This window comes from Callospermophilus lateralis, chromosome 8, assembly GCF_048772815.1.
Source record: "Callospermophilus lateralis isolate mCalLat2 chromosome 8, mCalLat2.hap1, whole genome shotgun sequence".
Taxonomy (NCBI): domain Eukaryota; kingdom Metazoa; phylum Chordata; class Mammalia; order Rodentia; family Sciuridae; genus Callospermophilus; species Callospermophilus lateralis.
Genome location: NC_135312.1, coordinates 46,532,860 through 46,556,576, shown reverse-complemented (window position 1 = coordinate 46,556,576; position 23,717 = coordinate 46,532,860). Strand labels below are relative to the sequence as shown.

The 23,717-nt window shown below is 31.9% G+C and overlaps 1 protein-coding gene across 6 annotated transcripts in view; it reads right to left on the bottom strand.

The window, feature by feature from the left end:
* Positions 1 to 4,208: 4,208 nt before the first annotated feature.
* Adgrl3 (adhesion G protein-coupled receptor L3) overlaps positions 4,209 to 23,717 on the bottom strand; it is a 395,548-nt gene continuing 376,039 nt past the window's right edge. For 2 of the 6 annotated variants that reach the window (XM_077110223.1, XM_077110222.1), the window contains 3 exons: positions 13,283 to 13,411; positions 8,662 to 8,713; positions 6,427 to 6,567 (listed from right to left, as the gene is read on the bottom strand). In XM_077110223.1, the coding sequence (XP_076966338.1) occupies positions 6,507 to 6,567; positions 8,662 to 8,713; positions 13,283 to 13,411 (242 nt within the window). In that variant the 3' untranslated portion in view covers positions 6,427 to 6,506. Of the gene's footprint in view, positions 6,568 to 8,661; positions 8,714 to 13,282; positions 13,412 to 23,717 lie in introns of all 6 variants that reach the window. The other 4 variants (XM_076865226.2, XM_076865227.2, XM_076865221.2 and 1 more) reach the window with 2 other exon arrangements.

Here is a 23,717-nt window from a genome sequence, read left to right as displayed (position 1 = left end):
ATATTGCTTGATTATGAGTTACTTTGTACAACATACATAATTTCAATATTAATTTAATGCTTATTAGATTCATAATAAAGCTCTAAAAGGTACAAAGCTACTAGTAGCATTAACTGTGTTGCTGTACGATTGAGTCGGCAGATTAGAAAATGAAGGTGAATTGAGGCAAAATACTTATATTTTTTAAACATTTATATATATTTTTTAGGTTTAGCTAGACACAAAATATCTAAATAGTGCTAGAAGTATGTAGTGTTTTCTGTGGAATTAGCAGGGTGAAATTATAATATGGTAAACTCCAATTTAATGTTTTCTGAATAAATCAGCATTTGGTATAGTATATAACATTTTTATCAAGATATATGATTTTGTTATTTTTTCTAAAGCCTTTCCTGTATAATTCTCATTTAGGTCTTATCACCTAAATTAGGTCTTGGCAACTTGGTTCTATTCATCTGTTCATATTGTAGTTGAAAAGTGTTGTTTATCACAACAGAGGTCATTTTTATATGCAGTCTCCTGCTTCTTCATATGAATAATGGTTTGCTGTTTACTTTTGACATACTCTAAAGAGGCACAAGTTATTAATGAAAAAATTGCAGATGACACTATTAAGAGAAAGAAATATCCAAATAGTTGATATCAAGACATTTAACTTAAAGGTGCTAGATGTTAAAGAAGTGCTGACTTTAAACATTTTTTTTAACGAATAAAAATAAATATATCAAATGAGAATATGTAAAAATATATTAACCACCTGTCTTATTATAAAAATCACAAAGTTTGCAACAATTGTGATTCATTTTCTCTGAAAGTTAAATAAAAGGAATTATGATTTGTAAGTATGTGTACAGGTGAACGTTAAAGACTGGTTTTCCTTTTAAAGCAAAGAGGATGTGATCACAGTAAAGTAGTAAATAGAATTTTGTCTTATGGCTGAACAAGAAAGAAACAACTATCAACATTTTCATTTCTGGGATATATATGGTTAGATGTCTAATAATATTTTTCAGATGGCTTGATATAGACGTATTTTCTTATTACAAAATTGAACGTACTCTTGTATTCTCTTGAATCTATTTTATGAGCTCAAAGAAGAGTCTTATGTAGAATTAATTTGCACAGAAACACTTCCATGAGCTATTCTTATGCTGCTTTGCATTTGGGCCTCCACCTTTCTAACATTTCAATGTGCAGAAATCTAATATGAGATGTAAAGTATTATTTAGGAATGCATAACAATGACATGATGAGTTTTATGAATTGCTAAAAATAAACTAATTATATCTTAATACCTTGGGCTACATAGTACACTGGAAAGTTCATACATAATGCTATTTTATCTCAGTATGTTTGTTAAAGAAAGGCCATTCATACCAGTATCCTCCTATTTGCTCAAAACCAGATTAAAATTTTGTTTTAGTTTTTCATTCGCTGAGGTTGAATTGACATGCATTTGTAGTTCAACAGTGTTTTATTTTGTTTTCAAAAACATTCTAAATAGTAGAACTTTGATACAGTACTAATGAACAATTTTAAAAATATTCTTTCATTAATAGATGATGACAATAGTTTAGTTCAGAATTGATCTTTAGACAACTCAAGACATTGTTTTTCCTCTTTTCTTTTGGTCTATACAGTAATGCAGAAAGTCAGTCACAAAAGTTTTTAATATTGATCTTTAAACTAGTCAGTGAATTGAACACATATAGCTGAAGATATTGCCTAAAATTAATTATATGGATCTTTATAAATGTTACCAATTCCTTTATATGCTCCATTATTATGAAAAATTTTATCACATCAACTAAGCTAATATTAAAATTTAAATATCTAAAGATCATTTCAATGTCAATATTTTCATATTGGGAATCTCAAAAATACAGATCATAAACTTTCAATTTAGAGTCATTGTGAATTTTTTACAGGAAGTTAAGGGAATTTCTATTATTTGCTTTTGGTTAATATAGTTTCCTTATTATTTTTCCTTTTATGAAAATTGTTCTCATGCCAGTTGTTTTGTCATTATGATAATTTTAGCATTTTTTTTTATCATTCAACTCCAGTGGTTCAATTTTAATAGAATGGAAACAAGGAAGGATGCTCATAAAATTTAACTGAAATTTTAATCTATTTCTTCTTCCCAAAATTCGGGTTTCATCATAAATATTATCAGTTAGGAATATGCTGTAGAATAGTCCATTAGTTTCAAAATCAATTAAACATGAGGACCATTAGCTAGTGTCCTGATAAAACCATCATATGACTTAGATTTCAAAGAAAAAATAAAATTCAAATAAAATATCACAAAATATTATTTTACTAGGAAGCAATACTTAGCTTTTACTTTCAGCTGGCTAAATAATGTGCTGTGCACATACATTATGTATGTTGAATGGAAATTTACTTCTTAATGGAAAACCAAGTACATTGAAAATATTCAGATAAGTAAATCATGAATTTCATAAAATATTGGAAAAACGGAGTCAATAAAGGTGATAGAAAAAAAGAAAAAAATTAAATTATTAGTTCATCAGTAGCTTTGCTTGAAAAAGGCATTTGAGGGGAAAATTGAAGTTCAGGAATTCAACCCTTGCTAGTGTACATAGGACTAAATGAATACATATTTTATGCAAATTTCTATTGAAATACATGTGCAATTAACTACTTTATCCACTGTTTTCATTAAGAGTCACATCAAATTCGGAGGAACAATCTCTTCCTGTCAAAATCTTTGGGAACTTAATTCTCTCTGAAAGCACACCAATTATGATGGAGGAGAGGTTAAAAAAAAAAAATCTCATGCTTTCATCTTGATGCAAGAGCTTGGTATTAACCTATTATACTGCATAGACTTCTGTACCAGTTAAAGTGTTCCAAGTGATCTTTCTTCCACTTGGTCTATGCAGAGCTGGGCAGGTTACCTGCTTCAAATTTCCGTATAATAAAACACTAAAAGATCACAAGCAAGGAGGTAGCAATATCAGAAAATCAGCAAGCTGAATTGAGGTAGTTTCCCCATTGTTCTGTGAATCTAGCTTCTTACTTAGAAGTGCTTCCATACAGATTACTGTTTGTCACACCAAGCTTAAGCGCTCACAATCCACAGTCAACATGTGTGTTTTTGGAGTTTTGTTTTACATGTTAAAGAAGGGTTCTTTTCTGGCCACATATAATCTAGGCATCAAGTGAGTTAAACACCTTTCAGGTGCTAATACGGCCACTGTGTGGTGTTAGGGAAACCTCATTACTGCTGAAGCCTGTGGTACTCCTCCAATTTAAGGAAACATTTATATCAATTGACTAAAAAGCAATGAGACATAAGATATTTTAAGGTGATAAAACAGTTAAGATGTACTCTGACTAGTACAACTTTTTTTTGTCATATATTTTATAACTATGTATGGATTACTAGCCATTCTCTACACTATTCTTTATCATTTTGATTTAAGACAATCATTTATAGGTGGATGGCATGTAGATTTTTGAAAAATAAAATCCCAAGGCATAGAACAAGAGAAATTATGAATTGGCAAGTTCATTGTAGTTTTGCTTAGAAAGAACTCCATGGTTGAATACTGCTGGAAAAGGATCTGGAGTAATCGAAGATCAAGAAAGTTTCTTTGAAAGGATTTATTTTTCCCCTCCTCTTTTCTCCTTTATAACAAGAAAAAATGGCACACACACAAAAAAATGGTTTATAGTGCCCTTTAAAAATGTTGTTTTCTTTGCCATGATTCTTGCAGCTTTTAGCCAATAGAATAAATTTAAATTTCTTTATCAAAATGGAGCTTATGAAAGAGGAAAAATGATTCCGTTGTAATTTGATATTTGAATCTCTGATTGCATCTGTTTATTAAAATAAGCATAGTAACTACAGCGGGTTTATAAATAGGCATACAGTAACCTATATGTTAACCTGCTTGAGTGTAAGTAATGCATCTTGTTTTAGACAACATAAAGATGTCCATCCCATCTTCTGGTTGACTTTGTCTGCAAAACTGATTATCATTTTGTGCTTAGGTTATTTGTTGAGTCAGATTGATTTCTTTTTCATGGCTTATGTGGGTCACAGAGGGTTAGCAAAGTTTATATACTGAAAATAGAGGGAAAGAAAGGCGAGAAAAATGAAAAGGAAAATTAATAATATAGTACATACATCAATACAATATCTTCTAAATCTCAATCAGTTGTTTATTGGTTGGCAAACAAGTTTCACTTTTACAACAAATATTAGTAATGAGGTCATCCAACTTTGAGACCATACAAAATGGATCATAAATTTTAAAAAAAATTATATGTGCTGCTAATTTACCTCTTGTATCCTACATTACTTAAAATCCTGTCAAATAAATAAATTTTCCTGTTAATAAACAGAAGACTTAAAAAAATCACTTCAAAATTATTTGACCTTTCAATTCTTACTACCAGGGAATGGATTTCCTCTAAAACTTGGTAGTGCAGGTGCCCACTTGGGGGCCAGACTGAGCATTCAGCACTTTATTGTCTATGAAATACCGTTTTTCACATGCAGAAGCCCCACTAGTCCTATAGACACCTCTTGACTTCTAGAATCATAGCTACTGTCTTGGTGATGAACTGCTTGCCAAATATGCTTTGCATTACAACAGATGTGCCCTGTAAACATGAAAGTTTGTCCTGCTCTAATTTGCAAAAATGCTGTTGGAAATCTTCTGGCTGGATAAAGATATATAGTGAGGGAAGGAAATCTAATTTTATTTATTTTCTTTTCTTTTTTGTAAAAAATAATTTGTTTGCATTACTAGAAAATGATTCTTATAAAGTGATAGTTTTATTTATTTATTTATTTATTTCCCAGGTGAAGTTTTAAAGAAAACAAGTGGGGTGGGGGAGGCAAAGAAAAAAGAAAATGAAGAAAGGAAGAAAAAAAAAGGAGGAAACTTTGCTTTTTTTTTTTTTTTTTTCTTTTTTTCTTTTTTTTACTGGTAGACAAACTTGCAAGACTAGCACAAAAGAAAAAGAAAATTTCTTTTTTTTTTTTTCCCACTACATTAACAGGACTCAAATTCTGGAGGAACAGAAAGCAGACTATATGTGCAATGCTAGTATCTGTACATTACATAGAAATTGTTCAATTTTTTCTGCCATTAGTTTTATCATCAGTTAATACAGCAAATCATAAAATATGCATTTAGCATATAATTCTAGAATTCCCCTCCATTTCATTATTAATTTTGTTGTTTTGTTTTCCACAGCTATTCCTGCTGTGGTGAACAGGTGGTGAGTGACCATAAACCACTATGTGATAACAGTTTTGCTTCGCTTTTATGTTTGTTTGTGCAGCACTCCAATCTAGATGCAGCATTGTTACTAATTTCAAACAATTGTTCTGGCCTTTCAAAAATCAGGTCCTTGTAATTATAGTAACAGAGCATCAGAGATGTTAAAACAAACACAACATAATTCAACAAGGCCACAATGAGCGCCATTTTCTTCATATCTCGTTCATTAACATAATGAAGTCTCCATCTGAGCGGGGGGAAAGGACAAGAAAGGAAAGGGCACAGGGGGATTTCAGCAGTTATCTTTCTCCCCTGGGCTGACCTAAAAATCCCAGTTTAAAAAAAAAAAAAAAAAGAAAAAGAAAAAGTCAAGAGTTTTTGTTTGTCTTTTGAGAACAGCATAAAGATTTAGGAGTACACACATTATTACCACTGCTTATATCAACTCAGAACAGTCAACAAGGTGTTAGCAGTTTTGTTGGTTTAAATTTCTGTGTCATCTTCTATAGACTAGTGACCAAATGAGCAGGTCCTTTTGAACTTCCCTCCGGAGAGGTCCCATCTTTGTTTGGAGGAACTATGAATCCATCACTGCTGCCGCGCCCTAGCTGGTAGTAAGTGTGCAGCTGATGGACGTGGTTTCTGGAGCCTAGGTTTGGCATGCTTTTGTAGTAAACATCTTCGGCATCACCACATTTGGCCGCTGGGGGTTCGGTCTGGGTGCTGGTGGTAACGCTCTCTGCGGCGGGCACACCAGCCAGTGCTGGCATACTGGTATAGAGGGAGTCCCTGTGGGGTGACTGGAGATCTTCTGTGTGCTCGTTGGTTAGCAAAGGGAAAAAGCTCTCACTGTGGTCTTGGGGGATCCGCCTTCTGCTGTAGTGGTGTGGCTGGTGGTTCTCCGTGGAGTAAACCCTTGGGGGCAGCAAAGGAGCATCAGATTCCTCATGAATGAGTTCCAGGCCCAGACTCTCCTCATGATTGAAGGATGTGGCATCATCGAGGACAATGGCATCATCTTCACTTGCACTGCCGAGGTTATTCACCAGCTTGTTCATCAGATTCCTGTTCTGTTCGCTGGAACGCTCGTGGTTGTTCAGGTAAGAAGGGATGTAATTGGAAGTGAGTTCCTTCAGAATCTTTTTCTCTAGGGCGGTCTCATTATGGTTATAGCCGCGGTCTATAATTTGCACACAGTTGCTCAGGTACTCGCCGCTGGCAATGCTGTAACTATTGCCATGGTTACCATTCAGTGGTAGAGTATCCATGACACTTGTATCCCTGGCATTGTTCAGAAGCCCCTCTGAAAAAGATTACAAGACACTATGACATTCATATCCAATAGGCCATAGAACACACACACAAACACAAAAGCAAAACATTTATCGACTATGAAATATGTATAAAGCGCTAGCATTTAACTTAATCTAAAATGTCCAGGAACAAAAACATTAAATTTAGCTGTATATAACCAAATATATGTGTATAATTGGACAATTGATCAAAATCTTGGAAAAGAAGTATTTAAAATAAATCTCAAAAGAATTTTTTTTAAAAAACCTATGAATTATAAATTGGCAATTTTCACACACTGACATTATTTGAAGCATGTTTGGTTATAACATGGGCAAAATAACACAAAATTTTGGTGTAGTCATTCATAGCTTTCAATTTATAGCCATCAAGGTCAATTAAATAATTTGTTACCTTTAATTTTACATGCTGTCTTATTATTGAAGTAGCTACAATATTAACATAATTCATGTGTGGTCCATTCAATATGCTAGTAAAAAGTAAAGGAAATAGTTTTTCATAATTTAATATATAATTTTGTGAAATTAAAAATAATCCCAAACCAGGTGTGGTGGCGCATGCCTGTAATCCCAGTAACTCCAGAGTATCGCAAGAGAAGCTAGCCTCAGCAATTCAGCGAAACCCTGTCTCAAACAAAAAAACTTTAAAAAAGGCTGGGAATTTTGCTCTCTGATAAAGCGCCCCTGGGTTCAATCCTTATTACCAAATAAGTAAATGAATGTGATAAATAAATAGATAAATTAAATAATCCCTATACATAAAACCACAAAAGGATTATGTTAAATTTATCAGAATGATATAGTCATTAAATAATGCTGAGTCAAATAAATGGCACACCAAAATAATTTACACACTAGGAACTTTCAAAAGTATTTGGATTTACTTTCTATTTTTTTCTGCTCTGAGCACTTTGGTTATTATTTCATATTAGGCCGTTAGTAATTGTTCAGGGTCATTACTTAATACTGTATGAGAAAGTGTAAAAACAGGGATTTGATTCCCAAAATTATGTCGTCAATACTACTGTTACCGTTTTATAATGAGTGAAAACTTTGGGGCATATTAAATTTTGGGTTTGAAAGAGGATAAACATTTTATTCTGGTAGAAACAGCTGCAGTGAATTAAATTTGACCACATACTTCTTCAAGGTTTTAGCATTCCCTTGAATGAACAGAAATTCAATAATCTATAATAGTTTCTTAAATCAATTCAAATGCAACCACAAAAGAAAAAACACACACAAACACTTAACCAATCCTGGTAAATAAGGAAGGGTATTTCCTTTTATGAAAAATTAGTCAAAGGATTCTATTAAACTTCTCAATATGCTGCTAACTTGTGAAAATATAGCAGTCATTCTATATCTGTGAAGCAGTTACATTTATCAAAACTTGACTAGTTCAATACTAGTTTAAATGAACAGTCACATATGTCAATTTTTATACGAACTTCTGATGCACACTCTGTATTCAAAAAACACCATTTTTAAAAAATAGCAATGCATAAAATGCATTAAAAAGCAGCTATCACAGACATAGGTTGAAGCGATTTATTTTCATATTATATCTTGTACACAAATCCACAATGTTAAGAAAAAAAAGTAAATGCCTTTTAAAGGGCTGTATGTGATGGGTGACTGCGGCTGCAGAGGCTGCAATGGGATGCTTGATGGTTAGGGTTGCGTGGCTGATGCATTGAAACATGTGCTTTTGTATTTCTGTTGTCAATGCATTAGGCAGAGACTAAAAACAGCCATTGTAAAATAAAGTGAGGATGCTGCATATGACACACTTTTATGATGGAATGTACTAATAAAAATTAAAAGTTTATGGATTACTTAGCAAAAATAAATGCTTAATTTAAAAACAATTTAACTCACACAAACATTACATGAGACTTAACAACCATGTTGATTATGTGACAGAATAAAAGAATCAGACAACAAAAGCGTCTAATCTCTATTAGCATATATTTATATAAGTTGATTTATAGGCTCTTTAGTTTTTAAATTGTGAGATGAACTGTTTTTAATAACTACATCATCTATATGTGATGCAATAAAAGTGAACTAAAAAAAATTACATTTGATATGCAATGTTTAGCTTTACTCCCATACTTGTCTCTCTGTAGGGCTCTAAACGACAGCATGAAGAAAAGGAAAGAAAAAACAACAAGTAAGCTTACAGCGACAGTAGAGGAAACATGAGTAAAAAGCAAATTGATGATATGCAGAAAAAAGAGTCAAAGGAAATAATTTCCACTGCCCCAAAATTCATGAGTCTGTGTTACATGGTTTATCATAATAAAAAATACTGATATGTTAGTCAGAAAATAAGCAGTCCCCCTTAACACATGCCAATATAATGAGTCTTTAATAAGCATTATACAGTTTGTAAATTTCCAACAAAATACACACTTATATTACAATTAAGATTATCACACAAACCAGAGAATAAAAAGAAGGTGCGCCAGGAACTATTTCCACCTCTAGATTTCAATACTGTCACATGTATGATGTTAGAATGCACCTGCTCATAAGGAATGCCATATAATTTTAGAATTTATTAAATGAAATTATCAAGGAAATTTTGAATACAGAAAAATACTAGTTGAAGATTTTCATAATCTTGTTCTTTTTTCCCCCCTATATATCTTCTTTTTCTCGGCACAAACATTATTTTTCATCATTGTACCTACAAAAATTTTGCTTATCATTTGTAATCGAAAACTGATCAGTACTGTCATTGCTGGAGCCCCTATCCAGAAGTGGAGTAACTACAGGAAAAAAAAAGGCTAAAACCATTTATTCTGTATCAAGAAAATGTGTGGGGAATAAATCACCACTTATATCAGGTTTTCTTCTGGATTGCTGCACAATCATATGCAATCAAATATTTTGGGAGTGGATCCTTAGAAAACAATCCTGGTGAAATCACTTTTTAGAAAAAAACTCACATTTTAAGCAGGTCAGAAGAATTACTCTTACTGATTTTGTTTACAGGATGGTTAAAATATCACAAAACAAAGACCATTGAATTCTCTGGGCTAGATCATTTTGAGGGATTCTAACTTGTTATAATTTAACCATTGGTTAAAGGAGACAGTTTTTTTTTTTTTTTCCCTTGGCAAAACAAGACCTACAGCATTTTAAAAAGCAGAAGAAATATTTTTTTTTCAAATTTCAAAACAGCTTTACAAAAACAATTTGAAAGACAAGCTGTTTATCAACAGAGGTAAATAACTGTAGGCTCATTGTGGTTCACTCCTTAAATACAGGGATACTAGAACTAGAAGCACATAAAAGAGATTGCTGAGGTTCAATTCCCATTTTTCTGAGATGAAGAAACCACAGTGCACAGAGGCTGGGCCTCATCTAATGCTTCCCTGCTAATAGGGCAGAGCTGGGATCAGAAAGGGGTCTCTAGACTTCTTCCAACTCTGCTGCAATTTTCTCTTCAAATCTGCTGTAGGCTTTGAAAACCATGAAGGAATACCTTGCATTCGTACTTTTATTCTTCACTATATCCCATTCTATAGATATGTCTTTCTTTAAAGTTTTAGAACTGAATTAAATTACCTTAAGATGTAAATTTATTTTAGTAAAATCACGACTTCCTCTCTTACATTGTGTTGACAGGTTTTTCTATAATGACATTTCTCTCTACAAAAATTGAATTTCTAATACTGACAAATACATAATGGTCCAGAAATTCTATGCAAAAAGTTTTAAACATTTCCACAGTTGGAAGCTGAATTCAACATAATAAAAGTATATTATTCACTTTTATTTTTATATGTTTCAGTAGTAACACTATATACACATCTTTACATAAATAAAGGCATTACAAACAAGATTGGATGCTTTAAATCTGAACATTTCTATGCCTGGATAGCACTGGTACAACTGAAGTAGAGAACCCACAGAACAGAACCAAGTGGTAATTTAACATAAACCACTCCAGAAACCACTCCAGTACATACCGGGTCAACTATATTTCATGTAAGATTTCACCTTGCCAGTAAGAATATAAGTGCACTCATCTGAAAGCATAAGATTAGCAGCAATATGACAATCATCAAGATTTATTTTTGGTCAGTGGTAATAGAATTATTTTAAGCACTATCATGGTTTCTTAACATTTTGATAATTATTAAAACACAATAGTTAAACAGTTCCACTTCTGGCTCTGAAAAACATTAATAAAATTATTTACTTTTTATTTTTAAGGAGTCAATAGAATTTTTTAAACTGGAATTTAGGAAAAATCCATTCAGACACATTTGTAGTGAGTAATAACCAATAAAGGATTCCATAGGAATAAAACTTTGTATTTATATGGTATTTTAATTTTTTGTCTGTGAAAATTTTAATTTAATAATTTAGATAGGTATGTGTTCACCCTTAAAAATATCCTCCCCTTGTTTTGGTTATACCAGTAAAAATAAAGATGTGAAGGCAGATAGTGAAATAAGGAAAACAGAAAAATTAATAATGGTTACTTTTTCATTATATAAGAAATGACACATTATCTCTGAAAACCAAAAAAAGCAAAATAAAATGCAATCCACATTTGTTAATTATTTTAAAGTAATTACCAACAACTTTTCTGTGTAAGGCGAATAATGTAGAGTACATTTAACTTGCAAATATTTTAAATCTTCATTCAACATCATTCAAAATTACTAATTTATCAGGATACTTCAAAATATTTATAGTGACCCATTTACCTCTCACTTAAACTAAGGATAATAAAAACAAGATAAACCCTTAGAAGATCTACTAAATTGTTCTGCCTAACCACATCTGGTGCACTGTGTATTGTACCATTCGTAGAGTACTACAGTGGAATACGGACACTGACAAATGAGAGAATAGAGAGAGAGTAACCATGAAGAAGGACCCAGAAACTCTCATATTGATGATTCTGTTTTAGTAGGGATATGGAAAACCAAAGGAAAAATAAGTTTGCTGCTTTCAAGTATTTCAAGGATTTCCAAGAAGCAACAGAAGAAGGCAAACACAAGCATTATAGTAAGAGGAATATATCTAGACATCTCTATATACATAAATGGGTAAAAAACCAGCAGAGCATTTCAACAATAGAATATATGAGATCTTGAGGTGGGAAGAGCCCTGTTAGAATAGATACTTCAAGCTCGGGCTTACAGGGTGTCAGCAATCATATAAACAGCATTTCATGAACTCTAGCCTTCCTCTGGTTCTCAAAGTCTATGCTTCTTAAACATGGAGTCTTTAAGAAACGATGAAATTGAAAGTTTACTGAATTATTTCATCATAAAAACAAATATCTTGAACATACTCCTGGAGTCATTTGTTATTAAATGACTTTGGTATTTTTGAAATAATTTAAAATCATCCTTTGTATCTGACAAGGAACCCTATGGGACAGCTCAGGTGATGTGAGAAGCCCAGTGGCCAGGCTGCAACAAACATGTTTTTCTGAAATGGCCCATTCACACCAAGTTTTACAGTCACACCACTAATCTTTTACCTCTGACCAAGAAAGAAAGAGGAGAAAAAAAGAAAAAAAGAAAAAAAAACCACCAGAGATGCTCACAAAGGACAATAGAAATTTTATTCCAAATTTCCTGGGTAATTTAAATATTGCTCAATTACTGCCTTCAACTGGAAGAACCATGGACATTCCTATTACAGTGAATTTTCTTTCAAATATAATTTTAAGTAAGTCGTTTCTTTAATGAAACTTCTATTTCAATGATTTATGGTCTATTTACATGTATACATATACACATATATACATATATATGATAATTTATATATAGACAATATATCTATAATCTTGATAATCTTAATATAATAAATTAATAATCTTAATAGCAATAATCAACAATGGAGTTCATAAGAGTTTATATATGTATTTGTGTGTGTGTGTGTGTGTATACTTAGAAAAAGTAAAACCATGTCCACATAATTATAGTGTAAGCTGTTTTTTAAAAGACCTATGCTTATTTGTTTGAAACACAATGAAGTTTCTGTATTGTTTTCAAGATGGGGCATACAGAGGAGCCATCTTCAAAATCCTTGTTTCATGTGAGTTGTAGCCTACAGTAGAAATAATTTTGTGACTTGCTTGCTCCAGCTTGTGTAGGCCATGACAAAGCTAAGACAAAACCTGAGCTGCTACTGTCCAGTTCACTGCTCTTTCCTCCACTGCTTAGTTCAATGTAATTTTCCCTGGAGTTGATCTAATGCTTTCATCAATACTAATGCTTTGTGCCCAGAGTGTACTTCATGATTTAACAAAGTAAGATTTATTTTCTCCATCTTATAACAGTAAGACTACTGAATCAAGTCTTCTTTTATCTTACTTACCTTAGACACGTATCTCATTTCTCAAAATAAATACATAGGTATTTAATATAGAAATAAATGAACAACAAGAAAAGTACTGACAAACCACAATACATTTTGTAACAGTACAGAGAAACAAACACATATGAATGAATAAGGCATTTGTTTATCAGAAGGCATCCATTTCTTACTAAGGAAAGCCTAAGGAAAATGGAAAATAAAAGCACCAAGAGGGGTGGAATGTAAAGGAGTCTGTGTGTCAGCTTCCAAAACAAAGAAAAGGCAGGAGAAAGGAAACTAGAAAGTGCTCATAAAAGCTACATAAAGTGGGACTCTCACTTGAAAAAATTAAGATAAACTCCAGCACACCTTGTGCGTTGTACATGCTGACAGAAGGGTTGTTACAGACCGCCGGTTCCCCAAGCAATGTATTATAGGGATTGTTAGTACCATGCGGACGAAGCAGAGCATTGCTTATAAGATGATTAGCCATGGCTCCTGGAGCAGCCCCATAGAAAGACAGAGAAAAAAAAAAAAAAAAAAGGTCAATCAGGCAAATGTGTTTGAAAAAAAGAAAGGAAACATTTAGAATGACAACAGTTGATATAGCCCTGATTACAGGCAGGCAGCTAATTAAACTGAAAAAATATGTCACTAGAGCAGCACACGTTTCCAACAATGTACACGTATTTGAGTCAATGGGAAAGAGACAAAATGATTTACAGTGTTGCTTAGGCCACATTTATGGTACTCTCTTTCCCCAGGTGTATGCAAGAATATATTCCCATGCTTGCTATAAATAAACAAAAATAAAAAGCAAAATCCAGTCATTCATACAAACAAAACACAAAAGCAAAAAAAAAAAAAAGTATAAAAGCTAAAATGCAAAAAGAAACAACACATTTCCTTATTCTCAGCAACCACTGAGTTGTTTTCAATGAAAGTAAAAAACAATAAAAGGAAACATTTAAGATCAAACACTCATTTGGAGAGCAGTTGTTGACACAACAGAGAAATTTTACATTTCTTAGAAATTCTATACAGAATAACTGAAATTGAAATATAATATAATCACTCTTATTAGTACATCACAGTAAACATACTAATTGAGTGATGTAATTAGCCTAGTAAAAAGTCATATAGACTTTATTTTAAACTATTTCAGATAAAAGATTATGCTATCAAGCAATATATATACACACACATATATAATTCCATTTTCCATTTTCCAACTGTTGTTCAAACTTTGGCATAGGAAAGTAACAAAATTAAACTCTTTAATCCTTTTGTGAACAGATATTCTTAGTTTCCAGTACACCATCATACTGAGTTGCAACCCTCCATCCTTCAAAATCATTTAATCAAAAGACAAAAGATCGGAGGAAGAGTTTTATTACATATAATCATATATGTATAAACATGATAGGTAGAATTGCATATTTATGTTAGGTGATGAATAAATAAAATGTGACTGAAGAAAAGAAAGTAAAATTCTGTGGGGATAACCAGATAACATAAGCAGGAACAAAAATGTTGATTTTTGTTACACATACGTGAGAGAATGAAAATATAAGCTATCTTGACAATAAATTTACAAATATTTGTGATCTAACAAAGAACTATTATTTGGACTGTAGAAAGAACTCTCAAAAGTCACCACTAAGAACTAATAAAATTCAACTCAAAACTGGTCCAAAGATATAAAGAGACACTTCAAGTAAAAGGATATATGGATGGCAAGTAAGCTCATGAAAAAAAAAAAACTGCTATTAGCCATGAGGGAAATGAAGATGAAGCCACAATAACTAACAGCACATCTAAGATAAAAATAGTGACAATATTAAATGTTGACAAGGATGCAGATAAATTGGATCACTCCTACTTTGCTGATGGTACTATAACAATACAGCATTTAGGAAAACAGTTTGGGGAGTTGCTCGTAAAACTAAACATGTAATTATCATATTACCCTATAACTGTACTCTTGGACATTTATCCCAGAGAAAAATAAATTTATCTTTACAGAAAACCTTGCACATGAATGTTCATGGCAGCTCTACTTGAAATAGCCCCCAAATGGAAAGAGCCCAAATTTCTTTCCACTGATAAATGGCTGAACAATATGTAGCAGGTGCATATAATGAAAAACTACTTAGCAATCAAAAGGTATACATTACTATATACTTAAAAAGCTAGATGAATCTCCAAAGATTTATACTAAGAAGAAAGAGCTAATCCCAAGTGATAACATACTATATAATTCCTTTTATAGATATATATTCTTGAAATGACAGAGTTACAGAAACTAGAGAGATTAGTGGTTCACAAAGGTTAAAGATGGAGAAGGGAAGTAAATCTTTATAAAATGGTAACGTGTGACATCCTTGTAGTGACAGAAATATGAAATTATTCTGTATCTGATGATGGTGCCCATGGCAACGTATTTCATGAATAAAATTCCATAAAACTCAATACTATCACAACTAACTACAAATAAAGCTGAATAAACCTGGATGAGATTGGTGGATTATATCAAGATGAGCATCTTGGTTGTGATATTATAGTAGAGTTTCATAAGATATTGAGGGAACAAAGTAAAGGGCAAATAATCTCTCAATATTATTCTGTACAGCTGCATCCAAATACAAATATCTCAAAATAAAAAATTGCCAGTATTGTGTTAGTAAAATACAAAATTTATTCATTCATAGAAAATGTCAAAAAATGAGATGGGACTATTTGGCAACAGCAATGTTCATCATTCCTAAATTGTAATTCTTTGTCATGGTACATTACCGGCCAACTAAAAATTATTTTAATCTCAAAAGCTGGGAAAGTGAATACCTCCTGATTAAAAGGACAATACATCTTGTCAAATTGTTAGTCGTAAAATATCTTTTTTTTTTCAAGAAATAAGCCATGCATGTGTTCATATCCTGTATATCCTGCAAAGAATTAGCATGGAAGTAGCACAAAATATTTCACTTACTAAATGTTTAATAGTTGTTTGCTGAAGTTGTAAAATATACTTAGTTAAGTGTTCTTATGTAGTGCAATGGCAGATCTTCTATCTGTCATGTAATAAGTCTTTCAGGGTATTACTTTCCCTTGATAAATTACAAATATGGGATATTAATAAGAAAAAATTGTTAAAGTTTATTACAATGCCTTTCAGATAAAAAAATGGAAAATTGTAGATCTTCAAGATTTATATTGTGATTGTTGTGCAAATTTAATTGTTTGAGGCAGCATTTGGTTTGCACAAAATAAATTGTATTTGCTACCTAATATTTACATTTCTAGCTCTTTTCAAGCACAAAAGAAAAGTTAGTTTTCTAATACAAATACTTCCTTTCTGAAATTATTTTAAATAAGTATTTAAGTAGAAAACAAAAAGTATAATTCAAAATAAACTCACATGAAAACTTGAAAATAGAAAATCAGTCAAATATACACCCTCAAAGATAAAAAATGGAAGAAGATCTTCATGGCTAAAGCTTGTGCCTGCATTTCTCTATATTTATACACTATTTAATTTGAAATAATTAGAAATTGAACAATGCAATAAAAAGATCTCATACCATTTTTTTTTGCTTTGCTACATACAACTTAAAATTCAACATATTTCTTTTTCTTATTTATGTAGAAAAATGAATAGCGTTTCTGTACTGATGTAAAAGAAGCTATTTGTGCTTAAAAATAAACACTTTAGGTGTGAAGAAGTATAAGCAAGAAGCAGATAACTTGATAACTTTATCATTCAGTTTATAATAAGCCAAGCATATAAGGAAAAAATGGTTAATAACAAAAAGGAATTGTTTCATAACGGAATTCTTTTTTTAAAATGCCTTATTTATTTATTTTTATGTGGTTCTGAGGATGGAACCCAGAACCTCATGCGTGCTACGTGAGCACTCTACCACTGAGCCACAACCGCAGCCCTCATAGCCAAATTCTAATGAAGGTATTTAAGTTTTTATAGATAATCCATTTGATTATATCTTTCCCAGTGTAAAGTTCTTTTCAGTCCTAAGCATTTTTCTAATTTTTGAATGTATTTTAAAGTGCTTCGATTAGTGAAACTAATAATTTAAGATGAAAGGATTTTATTTTATTTGAAAGAAATTGGGTGAAAGCTGATTTTATTTTTATTCAAAGCTTGCTAAGCTTTAAAGGCTGGCCACACATCAGAAGTGCTACTGGTTTGCAGGTAGGCATTACCATACAATATAGACAATACAGGCCGATCTTCAGTCTCTGACACTTGGATTCTAGGCTTGGTCCCTTCCTCAAATCTCAGTGAAATTCAGAATCAGTTATGGATCTGTAGCCGTAATGAAAGACATATAGCCTTTATTAGCTATCCACCTACTGTTCTTTCTAAAGCCATACAGACACAGAAATAATTCAAAACTTTTAAACAAAATGCACATTCCTCTTCATCTCTGGTATTACGAACTTTTCTTCTGAAAAAAAAAAAAACAATGAAGAATCACTAGTTAAAAATCAGTGGCTGTTTTTATTGTCTGTCCCTCATTTTTATACCTCCTGTAGCATTTGAAACCAGCTTTAATTTTACAGAGTTTATAATTAAAGGAAAGGCTTCATCAATAAGGATGGGAGTAGGAAGTTCAATGTGATGATAATGTGTTACAAAAAGTATAAAGATACAGATAAACTCTAGAGATTTGCTAGTACAAAAGAATAAGAAATATATTTTGAGAATCAAATTATTATCCCTCATTTGATTCACCTAAAATAAGGTGAATTTTTCCAAGGACATTGACCTCAAGAGGTCCTTCTTCCTATCACGGCAAATAAGTTTGATTTTTCGAGGAGTTATTTTCATATGGCTCTTACAGTCAACACTCACTAAGCAATTCTATAATACATCTGAATGGTGGCACTGACTGTGCAGAAAAAGACAAACATAAACAACAGCTTGCTGCCAGTGCTTGGATCCTTTAACTAAAAACTTGGACAGAAGCTGTCTTCCTCCATCTTCCACATGTGAAGGTACTTTTGTCTTTTTGCTGTTGCTGCACTGCATTTCACTCATCTTTGCAGAAGTCTATTCTGTTTGCTTCTGGCTGTTTCCTCAATTGACTTAGGTCACTTTGAATTCCGATACTAGCTTCCAGGATTCTGTCTATCCTGTCTCTTCCTCTTCCTACAACTAACTTCTGATTTGTAAACTTCCCTTCTAACAGCTGTGAAATTGCTCAAGACTTCCAAGAAGTTCAGTGTTTATAGACCATCTGTCACTGTTTTTTAGCTGGAAAGTTAAGTGTACTGGTTAGTCAGTTGCAAGACACAAATAAGTTGGTGTTTGGTGGGGGAGGGAGACAGTTACAGCAACACACACACACATACACACACACACATACACACACACAAATGTTTACATGCTAATTCTTTAACACTGGAATGTAAGCTCTAGAAAGACTAAATACATAGGAGGGTTTTTTTTTTTTTGTTTGTTTGTTTTTTTTTTTACTGCTCTACAAAGTGTCTAGAACAGTTTCTAGAGCTTAATAAAATAAACTGCTTACTTAATGAAAAGTTTATGTGAACTTGACACCATCTTGAAAATGTAAAACCAAGTCATTTTTATCATTTCTGAGTAGTAATAATAATTTTGAAAAAAAAACTTTTAATAGTGCCAGTTGTCTAATTCCTGATGAGATTTCCTTATTTGCTTCTAACACAATACCAGGTACTATACTAATTGAAACTTTTAAAGCAGAAATAAGCAATTATATAATTACTTGGAATTACATAATGTTACCCAGATAGTAACAATAACGGCTAAAAAAACAAAACTAAAAACTAACCAAATAAACAAAAAGTAAAGTATCTATGTAAAAGTAGCTGTCTCATACAATCATCAAACAAGCTGAATCCTTGCTGTAGTGTAGTCATCCCTGCTTATTTACTATCAGAAACAAAGGAGAGCTCTCTAATACAGAAAGGGAATTAAGATTGAATTTGAAAATATATGAATCATCAATATAGCTCTCAACAGAGGGTCAGGCACAAAATCTTTTTTATTTCTGGTGAGAGAGTGATACAAAGCAAATAGGATGGTTATATTTCATATTGAAAAACTCAGAGAAGCTTTTCTGACAATTATTCATAAAGTCAGAGCCTAAAGCCCCTGAAAAAGACTAGTCATTTTAAGAAGGGTTCTTTTTTCTTTATTTATACCTGAAGATTGAGAGTAGTACAATAGTTTTTGAATGAGTGAATTTTGAATGGAATAATAATGAGCACACTCTCACCACAAAACTGTGACATTCCTTTCTTTGTGACAATAGAGTGGGTGTTTTGACATTGGGAGGCCTTGAATCACAGCATTGTCTGGGCTAGTTCAGTGTGATGCTTGTAACTGAGGACTGGAAATCTAAGGCAGATCAGTGTGCTTTGAAATTGTGAAGTGAAAACCAGATCTGAACAAGGATGAAAGCTGGATCTCACTTGAATCTAGATCATTCAGAAACATAATTCAAACAATGCTGTTTCTTGAAAGGAGGCTAACAAAACTACAGTGAAAAGCTCTTAAAATAACTTGAATTGTTACTCTACACTGCCCCTCAGACTAAGTTCTTATTTGATCATACTGGATGACCAAAGTTTTGTCTTTTAAGATATTAATGATCCAATTAAGAACCAGTATTTTTCTATAGTCACAAAGCAATATGCCTTAATTTTCAACTTCTGGTTATTTATAATATATAGAATAGCAAATGTCTGGTTGTTTTTCCATATAAAATAGATTTACTGTGATGGTTCTTTCTTCTTTAACATACCGGATCCTGCATCCATTCCCCCAGGGTTCTCTCTCCCTTATGTTTGATATAACATTTTTTAATGAAGCCATTTCTGATAAATACATTGATTAATTCATATAAATCAAAGTTACATACAAAGTGGAGTATCACTACTAAGTGATATCTTTATGTTTTTATCATCAGTCCTTAAATTTGGCCCATCATGGAGACTTTGTGTATGTGAAAATAGTATCTCTGATGATAGTATTGTCTACAGAATTAGAATACTAACTTAAGTACAAGTCAAGAGACCTTTTACATAGATATGGTATCGGTGAAGTTGTGAAATTCTCAAATTTGCCTGTAAAAAGCTTTAGGTGTATGTTTGCATGCTGATTATGCACACACACACCTGGCTTATATTTCTTTCTGGTGTAAGGGTCCCATGGTCTCTTTTTTTCTTTTTCAATGAGTTAAGAAAATGATTTTAAGGAAAATAATGAGGTTAGTCTCGTCCCTTAACTAGTGAAATATAATATAAACAAGAAAACTGGGAAGAGTTAATTAGAAGAACCCCAAGTTTATATTATGTATATGCATAACACTTCATCAGCTACAATAAAGCATTATGCAAAAAGGTTATAACTCAGAACTGAATAAAGATTTTAATATCATCTTACCTGTACTTATCATCTAATACATAAAGGAACAAAGCCCAGAAATACTTTTAATTTATGCAAAGTCACACATGACTCTGGTAGCTTTATTTTATTTTATTTATTTTATTATTTAATTATTTCTTGTAGAAGTGCATGAAATTTCCCCATGTACTTTTCAGTAATAATTATTTTATTTTGATCACAGATTAATTTACATAAGTAAGCAAACAAATAAAAGTAGGTAGATAAAAAAGAAACTAATATTTTGTTTCCTATTTTTTGTTTTTCTATGTAATCAAATAACACCCACTTTCCTGCCACAAAGACAATTTGAGCAATGATTGATTCCACTTTGTAGGGGCTATTTTATGAAATAGAGCCATATAAATCAAGAGTAAGTCATTTACTTTTTAAAAATACTAACACAAAGGGAATCTGCGTGATATCCTTAAAAGTTGTATAAAATAACTTTCAAAATATAATTTCACATTTTAATTCAAACAGTTAATGAAATTACAAAGTGCCCAAGAAGAAACAGTTTGTTGAAAGTCAAGAGCCCTTTCATCATTTTTTCTCAAATCATAAATTGAAGAGCTGACATCTTGATTTATCTCACTGTACTCTTTTAATAGCCAACAAGTTTGCTATTAAATTTTAATCAACCTGCCTATTAAATTTCATTGAAATGTTTTGGAGATACTTCAGTTTCTTTTAATAGCTAATTCATTCACTGGGAATTTATTATTATAGATTTCAATGACACATTTTCTCCAAAGTACAGACTGGGTTATTGTTAGTTCAGTACAAAATGAAATATTCTGAATGCAAGAACTTGCATCTATTGTAATATATAAATTCAGAGCTTTTGAGATGGGAGCCCTAGAAACTACCTATCCCATTCCTCCTCTTTTGTATTAAATAGTTTTATATATGTCTTCACATTAGGACACATAACTTTTTTTACAATTAATACTTAGAAGTTGAACTGCTGGGTCATACATTGTGTACATTTTCAATTTAAAACATTTTGCTAAAATGCTGTCAAATGTGTTTGTACATTCACATCAATTCACATTCCCTCAAGCGGCATATATTTCTCAAATTCTTTCTGGGAGTTAGTTTTGTCAAACTGACATTTTTTGCTAATCAGATAGAGTATAAAATGGTATCTCTTATCACTGCTATATGTTGCATTTCCCATTACTAGAGCAATGGGGTAATTTTTCATGTTATCATTGTCCATAGGGTTTCTTTTTTTGTGATTGCCTGTTCTTTTACCCACATTTATCCTGGGATTTTGAATTTTATGATTCAATTTTTAGACATTCTTGATATTATCCAGGGACTAACATCTTGTTTGTTAAATACATTGTTTATATCTTCTTCCTTTGTGTTATCTGTTATGGATATATGGTTTGAGACAATCCTATTTGTCTTTTTCTCATAGTTTGTGATATTAATTATTTTGTTAAAAAAACTTCTTCTCTAAACTATATTTTCTTTTAAAGATTTTTAAGTGTTTTTCTCTTTTTTGCATTAGATACCCCCCCACCCCATGACATGCAACACAATTCATTTTGCAAACAAAGCAACTGATTCCAGAGATGTTTTTCTTATCATCAGCAGAAAAAAAAAAGTTGCTTAGATATGGTAGATTTTCTGACTCGTTAAGCCAGAGTGGTAGTATTATAACTCAGAAATCCTGGTGAAACTGCTTTACAACAGAGGAAGTGGTTGCTCTACAGAAATGATAATCCTGTATTAATTAGTCATTCAATTCTAAATCTCATCCTTTGTGGTCAAAGCATGAATTTCTGTGTTCTAATAACTTGTATATTAAAAACTTTTTAGCATAATACTCAATACAAAGAACACTGAGTCTGAAGATAACAGTCTAATTTCTTATAGCTCTAGACAGAGTAGTGGTTAACCACAGTTCTTTTTAGTAATAAAAGATATACAGCAAAAAATATTTATCTTTGTAATTCTCACAGTCACTACTCAATTCATTTTCTCCAAAATCAGATTCTTGATAATCTGCTAGTGGTATGCAGTCAATTCCAGTTATATTTGTTTGCAGATCATACATTGCTCCTGCACTTTGGCCAAATAAAACTAACTTCAGAAAAAAATGACAAGTGTAACTGTATAATAATATAAGATCTATTACCAAAGTAAAAAATATCTGTTTTTTAGTAATACTCACTGTCCAATATAGGTATGCTTTTTATTATGCAAATTATATAAGCTTGCATTCAGAAGGCCTGTCCTGACTAAAATCAGAACTATAAAATGGAATCTAACAATAAAAAAGCATGTCTTAAGAAACAGACATGAATTAAAACAAGGTATCCATGAAAAAGAGATTTTTAAATGTTATTCAGAGAAGGCTTCTTTTATCATATGATCATTATCAGCTCTGTTCTGCTTAGACTCAAGCTGATTCAGGAATCATATTGTTTCTATTCTTCTAAATCAAGACTGACTCTCTTTTTTCAATCTCTGTATCCCTTCAAATATTTCTTAATCTGCCAATACTTTCCTGGGGCTGTGAACTACCTTCTCCAAATGTATGTGTAACTTGTTTTGAGGCATCCACATTCCTTATAATGAAAAATTATGGAAGCTTATTTTGAAGCTCAGAAGAGACTCTATCACATAAATGCTTTCTGTTAAATGGCATTTTACACACACACACACACACACACACACACACACACACACACGGCCAAGTTACATAAAGTTAAGCCTTCTTACACAATTTAACAAGAGCCATTTTAATTGAATATAGGAGAAATATTGATAATGACAATAAAGGTATCATTTATATGTATTTGGCCAAACATATGCCTCCTCCTTTCACATTTTAAAATTTTCATGTAATTGAATTAAGTCCTATGTAATTGAAAAATAGTTGATAAATTTAATATGACATTTCTTAGGAAAAATAAACAATGACTGTTCGTTGTTGAATGTATTATAGTACATTTATGCCATCACAAGCTTTATGTTTATCTTCTAGTAGGAACATTTTTCCAGATGAGAGAAATATTTCAGGTTTTGTTTTTAAATTTGAATTATATATCATAGATTTTGTTAAAACCAGAATGAAAATGAAAGAAATAAGTTTTAATTGATAACATGATCACTAAAATTACTACTCAAATTTTCTACTTATTTTAGACATTACTGTATTGTGCTGATAGAGAATGACATATCTTCAAGAACTGTTAAATTCAAAAATACAAAGATCTAGGGCTAGGGCTGTAGCTCAGTGGCAGAGCACTTGCTTAGCATGCGTGACACAGTGGGTTTGATCCTCAGCATCACATAAAAATAAACAAATATTTAAAATAAAGGCATGCTGTCCATCTA